At 31.4% G+C, this 17,829-nt stretch overlaps 1 protein-coding gene across 3 annotated transcripts in view; it reads left to right on the forward strand.

The window, feature by feature from the left end:
* The window catches only part of LOC140439922 (uncharacterized), a 180,354-nt gene that overhangs the window by 108,817 nt on the left and 53,708 nt on the right, over positions 1 to 17,829 (forward strand). For all 3 annotated transcript variants that reach the window (XM_072530097.1, XM_072530098.1, XM_072530096.1), the window contains exons 4-5: positions 4,663 to 4,947; positions 9,300 to 9,512. In XM_072530097.1, coding sequence (XP_072386198.1) covers positions 4,663 to 4,947; positions 9,300 to 9,512 — 498 coding nt within the window. The remainder of the gene's footprint in view (positions 1 to 4,662; positions 4,948 to 9,299; positions 9,513 to 17,829) is intronic.

Genomic DNA, 17,829 nt, shown 5'->3' on the forward strand with positions numbered 1-17,829 from the left:
GGCTGTTATATCAGTAACCATCGATGTTGTGCGTGAACTGATAGAACAAGATCATCATGTGACGTACAGTGAGATTGAAGCATTCTTGGATATTGGTATGACAAGCATTAATAAAATATTGCATGATCATTTGGCAGTATTGATTCATATTGAAGTATGGATTCATATTGAAGTAAGGCTATGGCAGAGAGATATAATGGAAAAAATGTAAAAATAGGATTCCAGAAGCTAATCATAGATGGGGAAATATGGACATGGAATAACAGCCAACAACAATTAGTAAAAGATAAAAATGTAAAACCAAAAAACTAACAGCAAAATTTAAACAGGCTAAAATAACGAAGACGACTTGGCAAGATAAAGGTACAAGAGATGAACAAAATGTAAAGATTGTTACTTTAAACAAAGTAATAAACGAATGCATATTAGTAGGGACATGGAATGTAAGAGGAACGTACGAGGAAGGAAAAATAAAACACATAATTGACGAATGCAAAAAATACAAGTTCGAAATAATAGCACTACAAGAAACAAAACAATTAGGGCAAAACTCAATGGAAATAAACGACTATTTATTTTTCAACAGCGGGGGAGAAAATAGAATGTTAGGCACAGGCTTTGTGGTAAATAAAAAGCTGAAAGATCTAATCGTTGACTTCAAACCAATTTCAGAGAGAATATGTGTATTAAGAATAAGAGGAAAATACCAAAAAATAACATTTATAAATATACATGCACCGACTGAAGACAAAAGTATAGAAATAAAAGAAGACTTTTATAATCACATAGATACAGTATTCGAAAATATCCCCAAATACGATATAAAAATAGTGCTAGGTGATAGTAATGCAAAAATAGGAAAAGAAGAAATATATGTACCCACCATAGGAAAATACAGCTTGCATGAAACAACGAACGAAAATGGTCACTTCCTAATTGATTTCGCGAAAGAAAGAAATATGATCATTATGAGCACGTACTTCCAACACAAAAGAATACACCAAGGAACGTGGAGATCACCGGATGGGAAAACCATAAACCAAATTGATCATGAGCTTGTCGAAAACGATATGCAAAAATGTATAAAGAACATAAAAACATACAGAGGTCCGGATGCAGATTCAGATCACTTTATAGTTGGAATACAAATGAAACAACTTATTCCAGTGCTTAGAAACCAGCGGAAGAAAAAGTATAAAGCAACTAAACCTGTGAGACTACTGACAGAAGAGGAACAAAATAAATATGAAAGAATGGTCAGTAGAGGATTAGATAATATTGCAGAAAGTGTAGACATTGAACAAACATGGATGCAAATAAAAGTATGTATGACCAAAGCAGCTCAGGCCAGTAATAGAAATATAAAACACGAATACAAAGAATGGTTTGACGATGAATGTAAAATGGAACTAGATGAACGAAATAAATTAAGAATGAAAATGATGCAAGAAAAAACAACAGAGATAGAGAGAAAATACAATGAATAAAGGAAAAGAGCCAAAAGAATAATAAGATCTAAGAAAAGAAAATACAATGAGGATAAATTAATAAGGAAAGAATAGAGCTATAAAAATAGAGAAATTAGAAACTTATATCAAGGGGTGAAAAATGAGAAAAAGGGGCACCAAGGAAAACCTGTACACTACAAAAACAAAAGTAGAAGAAATTTAGTAAGTGACGAAGAAATATTGAGCAGATGGAAAGAATACTTTGAAGAACTTTTAAATGAAATTCCCACAACAGAATATGAAGAGGAAGAAGAAGTGAAATGTCGATCAAGAACGAATAGAGGAAAGACCGCCTAACGAAAAAGAAATAAAAGAAATAATAGAGAAACTAAAGAATAATAAGAGCCCAGGAAGAGATGAAGTAACAGCTGAAATGTTTAAATATGGAGGACCAGTACTAATTAAGCATTTGGAAAAGTTGCTAAAAGACATATGGGAACAAGAAAAATTACCGAAGGAAAGGACCGAAGCGACACTGTGCCCTTTTCACAAAAAAGGCGACAAAATTTTATGCCACAATTACAGGGGAATAGAGCTACTAAATGTTGCATATAAAATACTTGCAGTATATATATAAGATAAACTATCTCAAAATATAGATAATGACATAGGGGAATATCAATGTGGATTCAGAAGAGGGCGCAGCACAGTGGATCAAATTTTCCTACTGCGCGAAATACAAGCAGAAAGCTACGAATATGGGAAACCTACAATGGCTCTATTCATCGACTTTAAACAAGCGTTCGATAGGATAAAACGCAAAGAAATATACAAAGCACTACGTGAAATGGGAATTAGTGAAAAACTGATAAGAATGGTAAAAGTGACACTCCGAAAAACAGAGAATAGGGTTCAAATAAAGGGCGAAGAAACAGATAAGTTTAAGGTCAGTGAGGGGGTGCGACAAGGAGACCCACTGTCATCGCTGTTGTTCAGTATCGTCCTCGAAGTTACCATCAGAGAAGCTGGAATCAACAGGTCAGTACTTATATATCAAAGAAAACACCAATGCTTAGCATTCGCTGACGACATTGTACTGATAGCCAGAAGTAAGCAAGAATTAAAAGAAATAATAAAAAGATTAGAAATAAAAGCGAGAGAGAAAAGGATGTACATAAATGAAGAAAAGACCAAATATATGGAATGGACAGAAAGAGATTACCTACAAGAACAATATCTGACAGTAATAACAGATGAAAAAACATATAAATTCGAAGAAGTAGAAATATTCCAGTATTTAGGAGCGACATTCACGAGAAGACCAAATATGAAGGAAGAAATCCAAGCGAGAATTATGGCCGGTAACCGTTGTATTTTTGCACTAAACAAATTATTAAGAAGCAAAAACATATCTAGAAGGGCTAAGACAAGAATATATAAGACTGTAATAAGACCTATTGTATTATATGCCAGTGAAACATGGACAATGAACAAATCCGAGCAAGTCTTGCTGCAAGTCTGGGAAAGAAAAGTCCTTAGGAAAATATTTGGAGGTAAATTATGGAATGGTATATGGATAAAAAGACCAAATATGGAATTAGAGGAGATGTATGGAGAGCCGAATATCGTAGGGATCATAAAGTCACAAAGACTGAGATGGCTGGGACACATCCAAAGGATGAAAAACACAAGACTGCCAAAAAAAATGCTAATGGGAGGAATAGGAGGGAAAAGGAAGAAAGGCAGACCGAAAACCAGGTGGAAGAAGGATGTTGAAAAAGACATAGAAAAACTTAAAATACCAAACTGGAAAAATAAAGCAACAAACAGAAAAGAATGGAAAAGGATAGTGACCCAAGCCATGGACCTTCTAGGCCTGGAGAGCTAAATTATATATATATATATATATATATATATATATATATATATATATATATATATGATCATTTGGCTGTAAAAAAGATTTGTTATCTTTGGATCCCACATAATCTGACAAAAGGTCAAAAAAAGGCTCGTGCCAATTAGTGCCCGAAAATTTTAAAGAAATGGGATCGCGGTGCATCAACTGCTGTGTATAACATCTACACAGGTGACGAAATATGGATCTATGCATATGAGCCCGAAACAAAACAGCAATCAACCGTATGGGTGTTAAAAGATGAACCAAATCCAACAAAAGTTGCTCGTCAAAGAAGCACCTCGAAACAAATGGTCGCTTGTTTCTTTGGTATAAATGGCCATGTAGCTATAGTGCCATTACAACGTAAGACAGTCAATTCTAAATGGTATAAAACCATTTGTTTGATAAAAGTTTTCAGTGGAATTTAGAGAAAGAATAAGAACAGACGAATCATTCTTCACCAGGACAATGCAATCTCACTGACATCAGCACACACATGCAGTTTTTGACCGACCAAAACATCGAAATAACGGGTCATCCGCCGTACAGTCCTGATTTGGCACCCAATGACTTCTTTTTATTTGCACACATCAAAAATATTTCACCTAGTCAACGATTTTTGACGCCCGAAGAAGCGTTCAAAACCCATTTTGGATTTACGTCAATCTGAGTGGAAAACGTGTTTGGAAAATTAGGTAAAACGCATACAATAGTGTATTGATTTTTATTGAGGATATTTTGAAAAGCAATAAAGTCATTTCCGACCATAAATACTTGTTTGTACCAAGAAATTAAATATTGCTTGTACGATACTCATATTTTTTTAGCATTAGGCTGCTATTTATATTTCTGGCCTAGTCAACACCAAGTGCTATCCACTGACATCTGATATTTGCACTGGAAAGTTTGACATTTTTAAGCATATGCGCATTTGGAGAACGTTTGGAGAAATAAGCAATATTTCATTGTTAGGCCAGAAATATAAATAGCAACCTCCCGTAGTACTCATACTCGTTATGTATAGATGAGGTACTCGAACGTATTAAAAAACTTCATTCAAATAGAACTTATAATTGTCAAATATACGATATGTTGACATGGACTTGTATGTCACGATTATATTCCTATTGTTTTAGAATTTTCCCAAATTCAAAAAAAAGTATCTGGCTCTATTTTCCAATATACATCACGCTCTCTTCTTTTCCTCCACATATTTTATAAAAATTACTGATTTTTTTCCTCAGTAACATAAACTGCTCACACAGACTATATTAACTTTTTAAAATCATAGCTTAATTAATATATCCTTTTTAGATATTAGACAATGTCATTCAAAACGTAACCAGTACAGCGTTTAGAGTATTCGGTAGAGCCATTCTTCAAGGAGGAGGTTTAGGAGGCGGCAGAGGCGGAGGTGGTGCAAATTCAGTAAATGTAGTCCTTCCCACCTTCCCACCAGATGAAGATGATTATGATGATGATGAAGATACTGAAAAACCAGCAGAAGCAATAGATAATAGATCTGGAGTAACTAGCGAATCAGCACCTCTTCTAGAAACTACCACGGCTAAAAAAGAAACGGAAAATGCTGTTTTTACAGTGAGAACATAAGTGTATTATTATCGTAGCATTTTATTTCATTACTTTATTGGAAAATCGATCACATATCCATATAAAATCACATATTTATATAATTGCTGTTTTATTGTTTATTAAGTCACTCGACAGTGTGTATTTGTTTATGTTGTTAACCTTTATCTGTATTTGTACATTCATTTTCGTATTTAGGAACTCTTAAATGTTTGTTTTAACAAAGATAGTACTAGCCCTAGTAAAATTGTTAACGTCGGGTACAAGGGGATGTGGTTTTGTCACTAATGCATATAGAATGTTAAAGGATTATAATATTGAGGAATCAAATTATATTAAAAAATATCAGATGTCGCGGCAGAATCTCAAAATTACCCGACTAATATTTTATTTTTCTCACAGCTATTAGTTTCAATTTTATAATTTCAGATTATGTATATTAGTACCATATTAAAAGGTTTGAGGTTCTTTGTTACACAGGCCGATACAATTTGACCAATATTCGGACCCAGAAATCAAAATAAAATTGTCGGAAGGTTTTTTGTGGACTAAATCAGAACCTAAGCTCCAAATTGCCAAATTGTTCTGGTTTCTGAAATATTTCAACCTAAAAGTGTAACAATAGCGGTTTCGGCAGAGACCTACAATACAAATACACTGAATCTTGTAATACAGGCCGGTCTCCCAGTGCGACAGAGAAAACTGACGCAAAGCAGCCCCTGCATCTGTTTCTAATTTGCCAGGTTTATTGACCACGTAACCTTTCCATTGTTCATCTAATTCTTGTGGTCAATTAACTTAGCCCATTAGAAAGAGAAGGAGAGGACTGCTTTGCGTCAGTTTTCTCTGTCGCACTGAAGGAACAGGTCTATAGTTTGCAATAGTCAGTATATTTGTATTATATGTCTATGGTTTTTGGCTATAATATAAATAGACTATACGCTGCAATACAGGAGCGTTCCCCCAGTGGGAAAGAGAAAACTAACGCAAAGCAGTTCCTGTATCTCTTTTTAAGGGGCCTGTTTTATCGACCACGTGACCTTCTCGTTAGTCATTTAGATTAGGTGTCGATAAACCTAGCAAATTAGAAAGATATGTAGGGACTGCTTTGCGTCCGTATTCTCTGTCGCACTAGTAGAACGCGGCTGTATAGCAGTACTCAGTCTATTTGTATTATATGTCTATGGTGTTTAGCCATTTTTGAAGTCATGTAGCATCGTAATTAAATTTTTTTTCCTCAAAAATATAACCAACTTAAAGTGTATGCCTTAATCTGTGACGTTAAAGATGTAAGACGCTCAAACGAACATTTTAACTAAAGCGAGGGAGATTTTATAAAAAAAAGTAAACCTAAATTTATACCCACTCTTATTATAAAACAGATTTGATTATTTTCTTCTTCTTGTCAAACGTAAAAAAAATTCAACAATAAACATAAAAAGAGAAAGAAAACAGACAACAAAATGAAGAAAAACGAAAAAAAGTGCCTTCTTCTTAACGTGCCCTATCAAGTCCCTTTGACGTTGGCGATTAACATGGCTAAACTGTCTCTGTCTTGAGCTATTCTAAAGAGTTTCTTAGCTTTCCTCATTCCTGTCCACTCCCTGATATTCTTCAACCAAGAGGCCTGCTTTCTACCAATTTCTCTGCGTCCTTCGATTTTACCCATCATAATAAGTTGAAGAATATTATATCGGTCTCCCCTTACTACATGTCCAAAAAAAGTGCCATTAACGTCAAAGTCAACACCGAGACGTCCTTCTTTCATAACTCTGGGTTCGGCTGAGAGCGCAAAAATGCAAAAATCACAAATGTATACCAAAAAAATAATAAATGCGTATTTTATTACCATATCACTTATCTGTACCAAAATACATATTAATCTCGCTTAGAAATTAATATAGAAATTATTATACATTAAGGTGTCCTCTATATTGTATATTAAAAATTGCCAAAAACCGCTATGTTTGCACCTTTAGAAGATATCTCCAAAACCAGTTGAGCAATTTGGAGCTCAGATTCGTATACAGCGCACCAAAAACCTCCTGAAAAGTATACTCTGTGTTCGGCCAAGCATGTCGGCCTGTGTATCAAGCTCTAGGTGTATTAGTATGCTAAAGTATCTTTCATACATTTTCCCCACAATAGTTACTACTTTCTGCTTAATCCTATATAAAAAATTTGATATTATCACCCCAGAATTAAATCATGCGACCCACGTTCTTCTTTAAGTAGAACATTCTCACTTCCCAGATACCAAGAGTATCAGAAAGATTAAATTCTCCGGTGGTTATCTCTTAATTATCGATTGGTAGATGACATTGTAAGATGGGGTATCTTGCAAAAATTTTCAAACACATCTGAATATCGCTTGAAGAACACTTTTTATAAAAATGTTTACCAAAACCTATATGTTAAAGGTTAAAGAGACTCTTCGAAATGGCACTAGAACTAAAAGAATTATGAAGTGGACAATGTCAATTTTGAATTGTTTTTTATGTATATTTTAAGATTTAAATACTTAACAATTTTTTCATTATATTTCTCAGGTAGATTTCTGTTGTTATGTATCGCCTCATCAATATTCGTTATTTGCTATTACTTTCTTAAATAATATGATATATGGACTACTGTGAACAACTGGTAAGTGAGCACAGAATGGTCCAGTAAAGCATTTTGTTGCTCTTCAGCTTAGTATCAGAAACATATTTAAAATAAGCAGTATGGTTAATTTTAAGATGTCCTGGTTTAATCAGTTAGCTCCTGTTAAAACATCTTACCTATCGACTGGTGTCGTGCAATCATTTGTATCAAATACCTGTGATCTCTCTACAAGATGTTGGATGGTTTCTTCGGATTGTCATCTATATCGGAATTTATCGTGTTCCACTTGATGGTCTCTGATGATTTGTTTCCGCTGGTTTTGTTGATATAACCTATTCCGATATGACAAGAAGAAATCCTTGCATTTTGAAAAATACGTTCTCTAACGAAAGTTTCCTGTAGTTCGACATTATATTGTTGACATAATCCTGATTTACCTCACTGGGATGTGTAATTTCTTATTCCCTTACTTTAAGCAGTGTTACGTCCTGTATCGTTTATTTTATTTATTTGTATCTATAAGTCTTCTTTCTTCTGGAAAGAACGGAAGATTTGATCTAATTCTTGCTAACCGTTGCAAGAGAGCTTGGCAGTCAACATCACAGATACAAAAATACTCAAAATCGGTGACTAACTGTACAAAAATCAAAAGAGGAATCAGACAAGGAGACAGGTTTTTACCCAAACTGTTTACGGTAGTTCTAGTGGAACATGCTCTCCCACCTACGATTTGCGGACGACATTGTTCTGAAACAGATACCCTAAGAGATATTGAAACTACAATTGCTGAGTTAGATGCCGGCTGTCAGGAATTTGGTTTAAACATAAATTTTGGAAAGGAACAGTACATGACAGATCTCATCCAAGCAAAAATCCCAAAAGTTGACTGAACGTTCAGGATTATACTTATGTTATGAAATTCAAATGGTCAGGGACAACCAACCTTTAGAACTGCAAAAAGAATCACTTTAGCTTGAACCGTATATAAAGCTGTATCAGACATCTTCAAGAGCACCATGCCAAATTATTTGAAAAACGAGACTTTCGACCAATGTATGCTTCCAGTTATGACTTACGGCGGTGAAACACGTGCTTAACTCAGGCTTTAGCAACCATAGCATGGCTGAAATGGAACTGGGCGGGCCATGTGGCCAGAATTAATGACAAGCGGTTGACCCAAAAAATTACAGTACGAAGACCACGAGCAGACAGAAGAAGCAGATATATACCATCTACAGGATAGACAGACGTCAAAATAAATGCTGGGAATTGGCTCAAGATCGACATAACTGGAAGAAAGGGGATGCCTATGTTCAACTTTGGACGCAAAAGACTAGATAATGATGATGGTACTGATTATGACTAAATAAAAAAGAATTGAATATTAACAAAAATTTTTTTTACATTTGCAATTTTCTTGTCTACGTAAAGAAAGCGGATGAAATAATTTTTGAGAAATTATCTGTTAAAATTTTAACAAGTAACAAAAGAAAATGAAAACAAATAATAACCAAGGTGTAGCAGAAATATACTAAAAACCATAATATTTCTCATTTTTGGGTGATATTATATTTTATTTTACACAAATTTGGTATTTAAATTGTTTGTGTAAAACCTTAAATAAATCAGACACTATGAATTACATGTATGCTTCTTTGTGTTAGATATTTATGTATTCGTGTTAACATGTCAAATATCATTTTAAACTTTGATCAATGTAAGTAATAGCATCTTTCTAATATACATTTCCTTTACAGTCCGCCGCTGACGAGAGCAACTTGATCGCCCGAAGGAGTGCGAGGATAACCAGAGAAGCAGCTGCGGATCAAGCGCCGGCAGAATCAGTACCACAACCTGCTGAAGATCTTTCTGAAATCGAAGATGATCAAGATCGGAATAAGAGGTTCCTGCCCTTTGGAGGAGGTTCTAGCTCCGGAGGGTCTGGAAACTTCTTATTCGATATTATTAGGGTAAGCAGGCTAGCTTCATGAACATCTGAAAATATTTAAAAAAAAACTCTTAGGAAGAAGAAACCAATTATATTATATTCCTTGAACGGCAGTTATTATTTATTCTGCATACTTACTAACATTACTATGATATTATACATCTAATCTTTAAATTTAGTCCGTTAACTTTTTCAAGTTCTTTTATGTAGTTTATAAACCTGAATATCTTCCTGCTATATAGTTTCATCTCTTGTGTTCAGGTCTTTTAAGTACATCATGTTTTAGCTATTAAATTAGAAGATATTACTGTGTCTACTTTTATTCCAAATATGGTTATTGTTCTTATGTCAATATGCATATTATTCCTTTAATCTAACGTCACATTTTTCACTAAAACAAAATCATTATTTTATAATAACAGGAATCTCCCCCCCCCCCATCGTTACGTTATAGCGTTATATATCTTTTGATTTGAAGATAAACTCTAAGCGTGATTGACAGGAGATCTAGACAAGGCAATGAAGCAATAAACCAAAAATATTGCAGTTGGATGGATCTCAATGAAACTTGTTGCATTTAATTTGGAAGAACGTCAGGAAATTCTGTGAACTAAAATGATGATGTGGAAATAACAAAATTGCATTCTTGAACAAGGAAAATGTATTTTCCAAAGTGCGTTTCGAAGTGATGAAAAATAATCAATTTGTAATTCGCAAATAATTAATGGAAAGGACTTCAATATTATTACTCTGGGTTTTTGGGCTGACTGGACGCGAATATCATGACGGCTATGGTCTCCGAGGTATCTGAAGCCAAAGATGTGACTCTTTTTCTGGAGTTTTATGGAAATTCAATACAAAATCAATGCAAATTCATTACTCGGGGGTATATTGGTATAGCTGATAAAGAATTTCATGACTATGATGATTTTCCGGCACATGGTGCCCAAAAAGGGTCTCATCTCCTAGAGTTTTAAGAAAATTCGAAACAAAATCAGTTTGTTTTGAGCACCAAGTGCCTTAAAGACCATCGCCGACACGATATTCGTGTTCAGCGACCCCAAAAACCGCCGAAGTAGAAAGAAAGAAAACGAGTAAAAATATTGAAATCTTTTCCTACCATTATTTCCGAATTACAATTTTATCATTTTTCATTACTTCCCACTTTTGAAAATGCATTTTCCTTGTTTAATATCAGTTTAGTTCACTAAATTTCCTGACGCTCTTATGAATCGAATGCAAGTTTCATTGAGATTTATTCAGTTGCAAAACAGTGGTAGGTTTTGGGCTTTTTAATTCTTCAATGCCTCATATAATCTTAATTTCTATAATAATTCACTTGGCATCAGTATAAAAATAAACTTAGGTTGGTTGTAGTGAACTAGACTATGGATTTTTGAAGAAATGTATTCGGAATATTATTTATAACACTAGAATTTAAATATTCTTTAACTAAAGAAATTGTGGAAAAGTCAAAGAAAAATTTACTACAAAAATTAAAGACATTACAGACCCAACTTTCAAAGTTTTATCCTAAATATCTCGGAAGGTAAGATATGCACGACAAAAATAGATAGAAATAAAACTGCTCGCAACTAAATTTTTTTTAGTAAATAAATGTTTTCCAGTTCGTACAAATGATTCTAAAAAAAGTTAAAAGTAAAATAACACTTTGAAAAGGTGCTTATGTTTATGCTTAAAGAAAAGAAAATACCTTTCTCCTGTTTTGGCACAAAAGTTTTGTAATTCAGATCTATCCGAAAAATTCGAACATTATTAAAATTTTGCTACGTGAGTAATTCAATATTACTTGTCGATTATGTTTTACACATATAATAGTAAACAACATCTAACTAATTTTGAAAAATTTAAATCAGTTATTAGGTGAGTCTGAGGCAAGATTTCCAAAGTGGAAATGGAAAAGTCGAAATAAAAGTTTTTAATTGAAATTGCGATAACTTCCTAATTAAAATTGTAAATAATTATCTAGTCGTGTTTTTTCTTTATTCAAATTTAATTTTAAGATCAAACAGTTTATAATTTCAACTAATTATTGTCCATAACCATTGATATAATTTTCAAGCAATTGGTTATCCCACCAATAACCTTATTGGTGCGGTTAATTGAAATAAAAAAAAAGTAATTATGAAAATTGTAATGTTTTGTTTTAGTTTTAAAGAAATCATTCATGATTAATTTATAACTTGGTGTGAAAATGATGTAGAATAGCAAATAAATATTTCATTATTAATTAAAAAAAATTCACAATATCAATGAAATTAGATTTTAATCTTTAATTTGTTTTTTCTTTAATTTGACTTTGACAAATTTAAAACCAAAATTAAATCTTTTTAATATTTTTGTTTGCAATCATTTGTTTCACGATTCTTAGCAATTTAAAAAATTCTGTTATGACAAAATTATACTATTATAAATGACAAATGTTTTTTACAAAAAAAAATTAAAAAAAATATGACTTTTGTAGTTTTTTTTTTTAAATCCACAGGCTTAGCGAATCAACCGCTGTTTTGTGGGCTTGAAAGGACTGTTTATATAGTAGTAATAGAAATAAAAGTATTTTCATTGCACATAAGCAGATATAAATATGGGTTATGATCTAAAAAACTGAATAGAAATCTACCCGAGGCCTCCATCATCTTTATCATTTTGTTTATTGTGTTTTATCAGTCTTAACTATTGTTTTTAGAATTAATTAATGACTTTGCTTTTACTACTGTTATGGAGATTAATATAACGGGTATTATTCATACAAAATAATTAAAATCATAATAAACACAATAAGACTAGATGAAGGTTACAATGTTATTTAACTTAATTGAAAAAATGTACATACAGAAATAACACTACAAAATTAAAATAAAGAAATCTATTAATAATGATGTCAAATTAAAAAACCCACAAGAAAATTGACAAAATATCAATATTTGTATTCAGCACAAATTTGCTTAAACTACTTTTATCAAGCTTTTTTACAACATATATTTACTTATATAAAGTATTGATTAAATAGTACTTTCTGGTTTATTATCAAATTCAGGTTGAAAAAAATGGTACTTGCTTTGTTGGCACATGTCATATACTGTATTAGATCGGTTGTCTTGTTTTTTGGACTAGCTCTACGTTTGCTTGGCTTTGAAAGAATATGATTATTTTCTTTCCTTTTTATAATTGCACATACTGCATGTCGTGATATTTTTAATGCAGCAGCTACTCTCTTAAATAAAGAATTTTTCAATAATATTTATTTTGATAAACGAACATAAATTTTAATATGTTACTTATTGAACAGATGAAAATAACTTCAAAGGCCCTCTATATATTTTTTTAAATTTGAAATACTTAAAAACATATTTAACATAAGATGTTGTGCTTGAGAATTTATGGTTTACCAAACATACCTTAAAAATAAAAATCCTTAAGAAATATTTCATATCACTCAGTTGTCGTAGTTTTAGCTATATTTAAATAAATAAATGTCAATTTGGAGATTAGAATAAACATAATATTATTCGTCATTCGACAAGAAGGTGACGATTAATAGTTATAGCAACTGTTTGTTAAAAAATATGTATATTCAAAGTACGAAAATTAAAATTTATTTTACTGAATATTTAAATGACGTGAAAATCCTTTATAAACACACTAAAAACGCTGTCAAAACAAAATTCACAATTGCCAGTTGGTGAATCAACCACCGACCATCGTCCATTGTTCAATGTATGCTGTTGTGCATGTACAGGCGGCTGAAGTTCATCGATTTAGTTTCTGTGAGTAGGAAACTAACGTTATATAAAAAACAATTACTGAATAATGTCATACTTGTGCAAAGATCCAGCGGATGGACTGTATATGTTTATATATTTATGTATTTATATACCAAATAATTATTACGCAGCAAAGTTTAGAATTTTTCTGGCAAAGCTGGAGTACAAAACAATTATGCAAAAACATAATGTTTCATAAAATTACTGTATAACATTGAATTTTAAATTTTTTAGAACGGATTTTCAGCAACTGTAAAGAATTTTATATAGGCAAATTTCCAAAACGTATTATACAATATTTTTCATTTGAGTTTTGAACATTTTTCTCGTAGATTTCCAAGATATTCAGAATAGATAAAAGGTTGTAGAGTATGTAACGACGTTATTTTTTTTTTAAATATGTTTTGAATTTTTTTTTGATTTTTTTTCTTCGGTTATCAGTATATTTCAATTATAGTTATAATTAACTTTCTAAGATATTTTTACAAAAATCTAATTTTAGACTCACTAGAACCATCCTCATACAAATCTCTTCTGGGATATAATGTAGAGCCTAATCATATATAGTTAATTGAACATTGATGCTTTAAACTAATTAATAATATTTACCTGTTAAGACACATTATCCATTTATTCTTTAAAAAAAATAATACCATTTTTTATCCGTTTTCTTTAATATCCATTTGTTCTTTCAAAGCTTTTCTAGTTACAGAATAGTTTTGAAACCTTAATTCATATTGTTTGCGTTATAGCATATTTTGAAAGGGCCATTCAATTCCATTTAGACGATAAAAATTCCTTAAACTCTGTTTGCCTATAAAATATGTCCACTTTTATTTACCGAACTAACGAAGACAATATTTTTGGTTTCTTTCTTCCTAAAGTTTCTTAAAATTGTGTAAATTAACAGTACCTACCTACTTAATATACTTTATATTACAATATTTTTTATAATTGGTGCAGCGCTAAAGGCAACTGGAAATTCCAACTCTAGACAACATTTTATATACGAGTATAGTATACAATTTTATTTTCTATGGCGTTGCTATTACGTTTCTGTTTTCAGAAATAGTCATATTTTAAGTTTTTGTCTTCGGGTATATGTGGAAAATATTATTATGTTTATTGTTCGATAATTATTCTTATGTGTATATATTTATTTTACACTTAGTAAAATCGCTTATCCTTTATTCTTGGTCTCCCTTATTAATATCACATATCTGGTACTTTTCCGTGAAAATCAAATTCTTCCTGTTTGATGTTGTCTTGTTTTGACTAGTTCTTGAGAGTTATCCCAAATAAATGTTTATATTCTCTTTGAATTGTAAAATATTGTTAGTATTAGATTTTTAGGTTAGGTATGTCAGGAATGACCATAGACATATAATACAAATAGACCACAGCTGTCATATAGTCGCGTTCCCCCAGTGCGACAGCGAAAACTGAGGCACGTTCTAATAGGTCAGGTTTATCGACCACGTGATCTACTCATTGATCATTTAGGTCACGTGGTCGATTAACCTAGAAAATTAGAAAGAGATACAGGAACTGCTTTACGTTAGTTTTCTCTGTCGCACTTGGAGAACGCGATTTTATTGTAGCTATTTGTATTATATATCTATGGAAATAACAGAATACGCTGTGTAATTATCTTATGTAGATATTTGTGGAGCATTGTTGTTATTTTTTTAACCATGTATTTGGCAATAAAAATAATATGTACGTGCTAAAGAAATATATGTCAAACATACTTTTAAGTAGTGCTTCAAACATATATATTCAAAGCTAATAATTACTGCAACACCAGTAACAATTAGGTATCTATTTTTTATTTGTTGTTTAATTGTTCAAGGAAGTTGATTTTCTCAGTGTGTTCACGTGAATATATTTAAGTACCTTTGGCGCTCGCATATTTTATTTATATATTATTAATTCCAATGGCATGTGTACCTTATAATAAACATAGTAATTGTTACCGACAATACCATAAAATACATATAATTGATGTAATTCGAATTATAAGAAGACTTAGAAATAAATACTATATGAGTATTTATTACCTTGAATTTTATTTAAAATTTCCTTTTTCTCTTTCCTGTTTGAATAAATTTTCTTAAAAATACCTTTAACTAAATTTTGTAACTGTGATATTTTTTAAGGAATTTGGTTAAACAATAATAAAAAAATAAAATTGTGTGTTTATAAAAAAATAAAAATAATTCAATATAGCTATATTACTCTAGTGAATGACTGAACTTTTCTTCGTCACGACGGGATTGCTTGCAAATTTGGATTTAGATTTCTCTTAATCTCTAGTTCACTTTTGTACTTGAGCCCCAGGGTTACTTTTACTTGGGGGGTGAAAGCCACCCGTTCTCGGGGGTGAAAAAACATATGTTTAAAATGAGTCCACAAATGGATAAATTGTCTAATTCTAAGCAACTGTTATTTTATAAAGATTTTTCACTAAGTCAATACTTTTTAAAATGAGAGTGAAAATGTTCATTTTTCGAAATAAAAACCACAAATTCAGACGGTTTTTCACAAATAACTGCAAAAGGGAGTATTTATCGAGACAATATTCTTAGCAAAAATGTAGCTTATAAAAAAAACAAAAAAATGGTGTACTTATGATGTACAGTAGACGCAGAGTAGTAGGTCATAAAAAGTATGTTCTTATTTGTCTAACTCCAGATCGAATACTTCAATGGCAAATAACCAAAAAATGAAGTAATGTTCGGGAAAAACTGATTTAAACTTTTTGAAAATATTTAAAAAAAGCTTAATTTTTTTTTAAGTTTCTAGCATCAAAACTAAGCAAGTTATGCTCAAAATAAAGTTTGTCCATTTTTTTTGGTAAAAACGTCGTGAAAAACCTCTAATTAGCACCCCAAACAAAATTATTCGCTACCGCTTTAAAATTTACTTAATTTATGTATTATTTATGTTTATATGATCTATAGGTTTAACCGATTCAAAGTACTTATTTTTGAAAAAAAAAAATATTTTTGAAATTTGAAACCAAAATTTTTGAAATTTTGAAAGAAAATGTCTTTTCTTCAAAGTAACTAAAAAAGTATTAGTGATACTGTTCAAAGTATGCATACACTCGTGATTAGTATCTTGTTGAAGTCATTTCACCTACAACTGTTTTAACAATAAGTGTTTAAAAAAATGATTTTAATGATCTTATTGCCCTCAAAAAAACCTACAAAATCGTTTTATAAGTACATACTTCATATCTTAAAAGCTAACCGAGTTATGAGTAAAAAACGAATCCCATATTTTAGGAGATATTAGAACGCGTTTATTGGAGCATTATAAGATATACGTAATGTGCTATTAAGGCAAAGACATACTTTCATCCATCCTACAAACTAATAAGGGTTGTTTTTTATGTTGACTAAAATAAATTCATAAAATTTTAAATAAAAAATATTGCTTTATGGTTTTAATAAAAAAAAAATACAACTATTCAAAATTCTACGTAAGGGGTAGTTTTTATGATTGTATAAATTATCTGATATAAAATTAAAACAGTAGAGATATCTAAATTTAATGTCATTGTATAATTAAATAATTCCAAATTGCTTCAATTTACAATTATATGATTTTTTCTAATAGGCGTCGTTTTCACCTCTAAAAATTAAAAGCAACCAACGGCACAAGTACAATTTTGAAGTGGTGGGTAAGTATAACCTAAATCCAAATTTCGGTGCAAATCAGTAGAGACAAGGTATTCAATGACATTGTTTTAATTATAACTAATCTAGGAGGCGAGATTTAGGGGTTAAACTGTCAGACAATTTAAAATTATGTTGTTTGATGTTAATTGACATTCATTCACTTCATTAAAAGATGGTTTGAATCAATTAGCCGCTTTAATTTTTAATTATACGGCTTTTGTCTAATAGTTGTAGTTTTCACCCCTAAAAAATAAAAAACAACCAAGCCCAAAAGTGAAGTGGAGGGCAAGTAGAACCTGAATTCAAATAAAAAGCACCGTGTAAGAGTTTAGAGAAAGAAAAAGAACTAACAGAAAGTATGTCTAAATATTTTTTTATTTAGTTATGTGCATGTGACACCTATGGACATTAACACGAGTTACAGTTTATAGTTTACATGCTATTTAATATAAATTATAAATAATATATTTTCAACAAAATTTGTAATCTGTTTACCAATTGATTTTTCTTTCTTTGAGAAATTTGATTGGCTCGTTTAATTGGTCTGTGCTGTTAAGGACCTCATTGAGTAAAAGACTAGTACCGAGCTGTTTTCGGATCTTGGATCTTCAAATTTTCCGCGTTAAATAGGACAGGTAAATAGATTCACTGAGGGTTAAATTTTGTGCAGAGCTGAAGCAACTTTATTCCTGTGAATTTGTTAAGTGGATCGATTAAGTTTTTTCAGTTTAGCTTTTAGATTGTTACAGATTTGTTTATTAATAATGGGGTCCACGGATGAAGCGGCTTTTTGGCAAAGCAATCAGCTTTTTCGTTACCACTAATCCCGACATGAGATAACACCCACATTAGAGTGACTGTTGTATTT

Source organism: Diabrotica undecimpunctata, chromosome 4, assembly GCF_040954645.1.
Source record: "Diabrotica undecimpunctata isolate CICGRU chromosome 4, icDiaUnde3, whole genome shotgun sequence".
Taxonomy (NCBI): domain Eukaryota; kingdom Metazoa; phylum Arthropoda; class Insecta; order Coleoptera; family Chrysomelidae; genus Diabrotica; species Diabrotica undecimpunctata.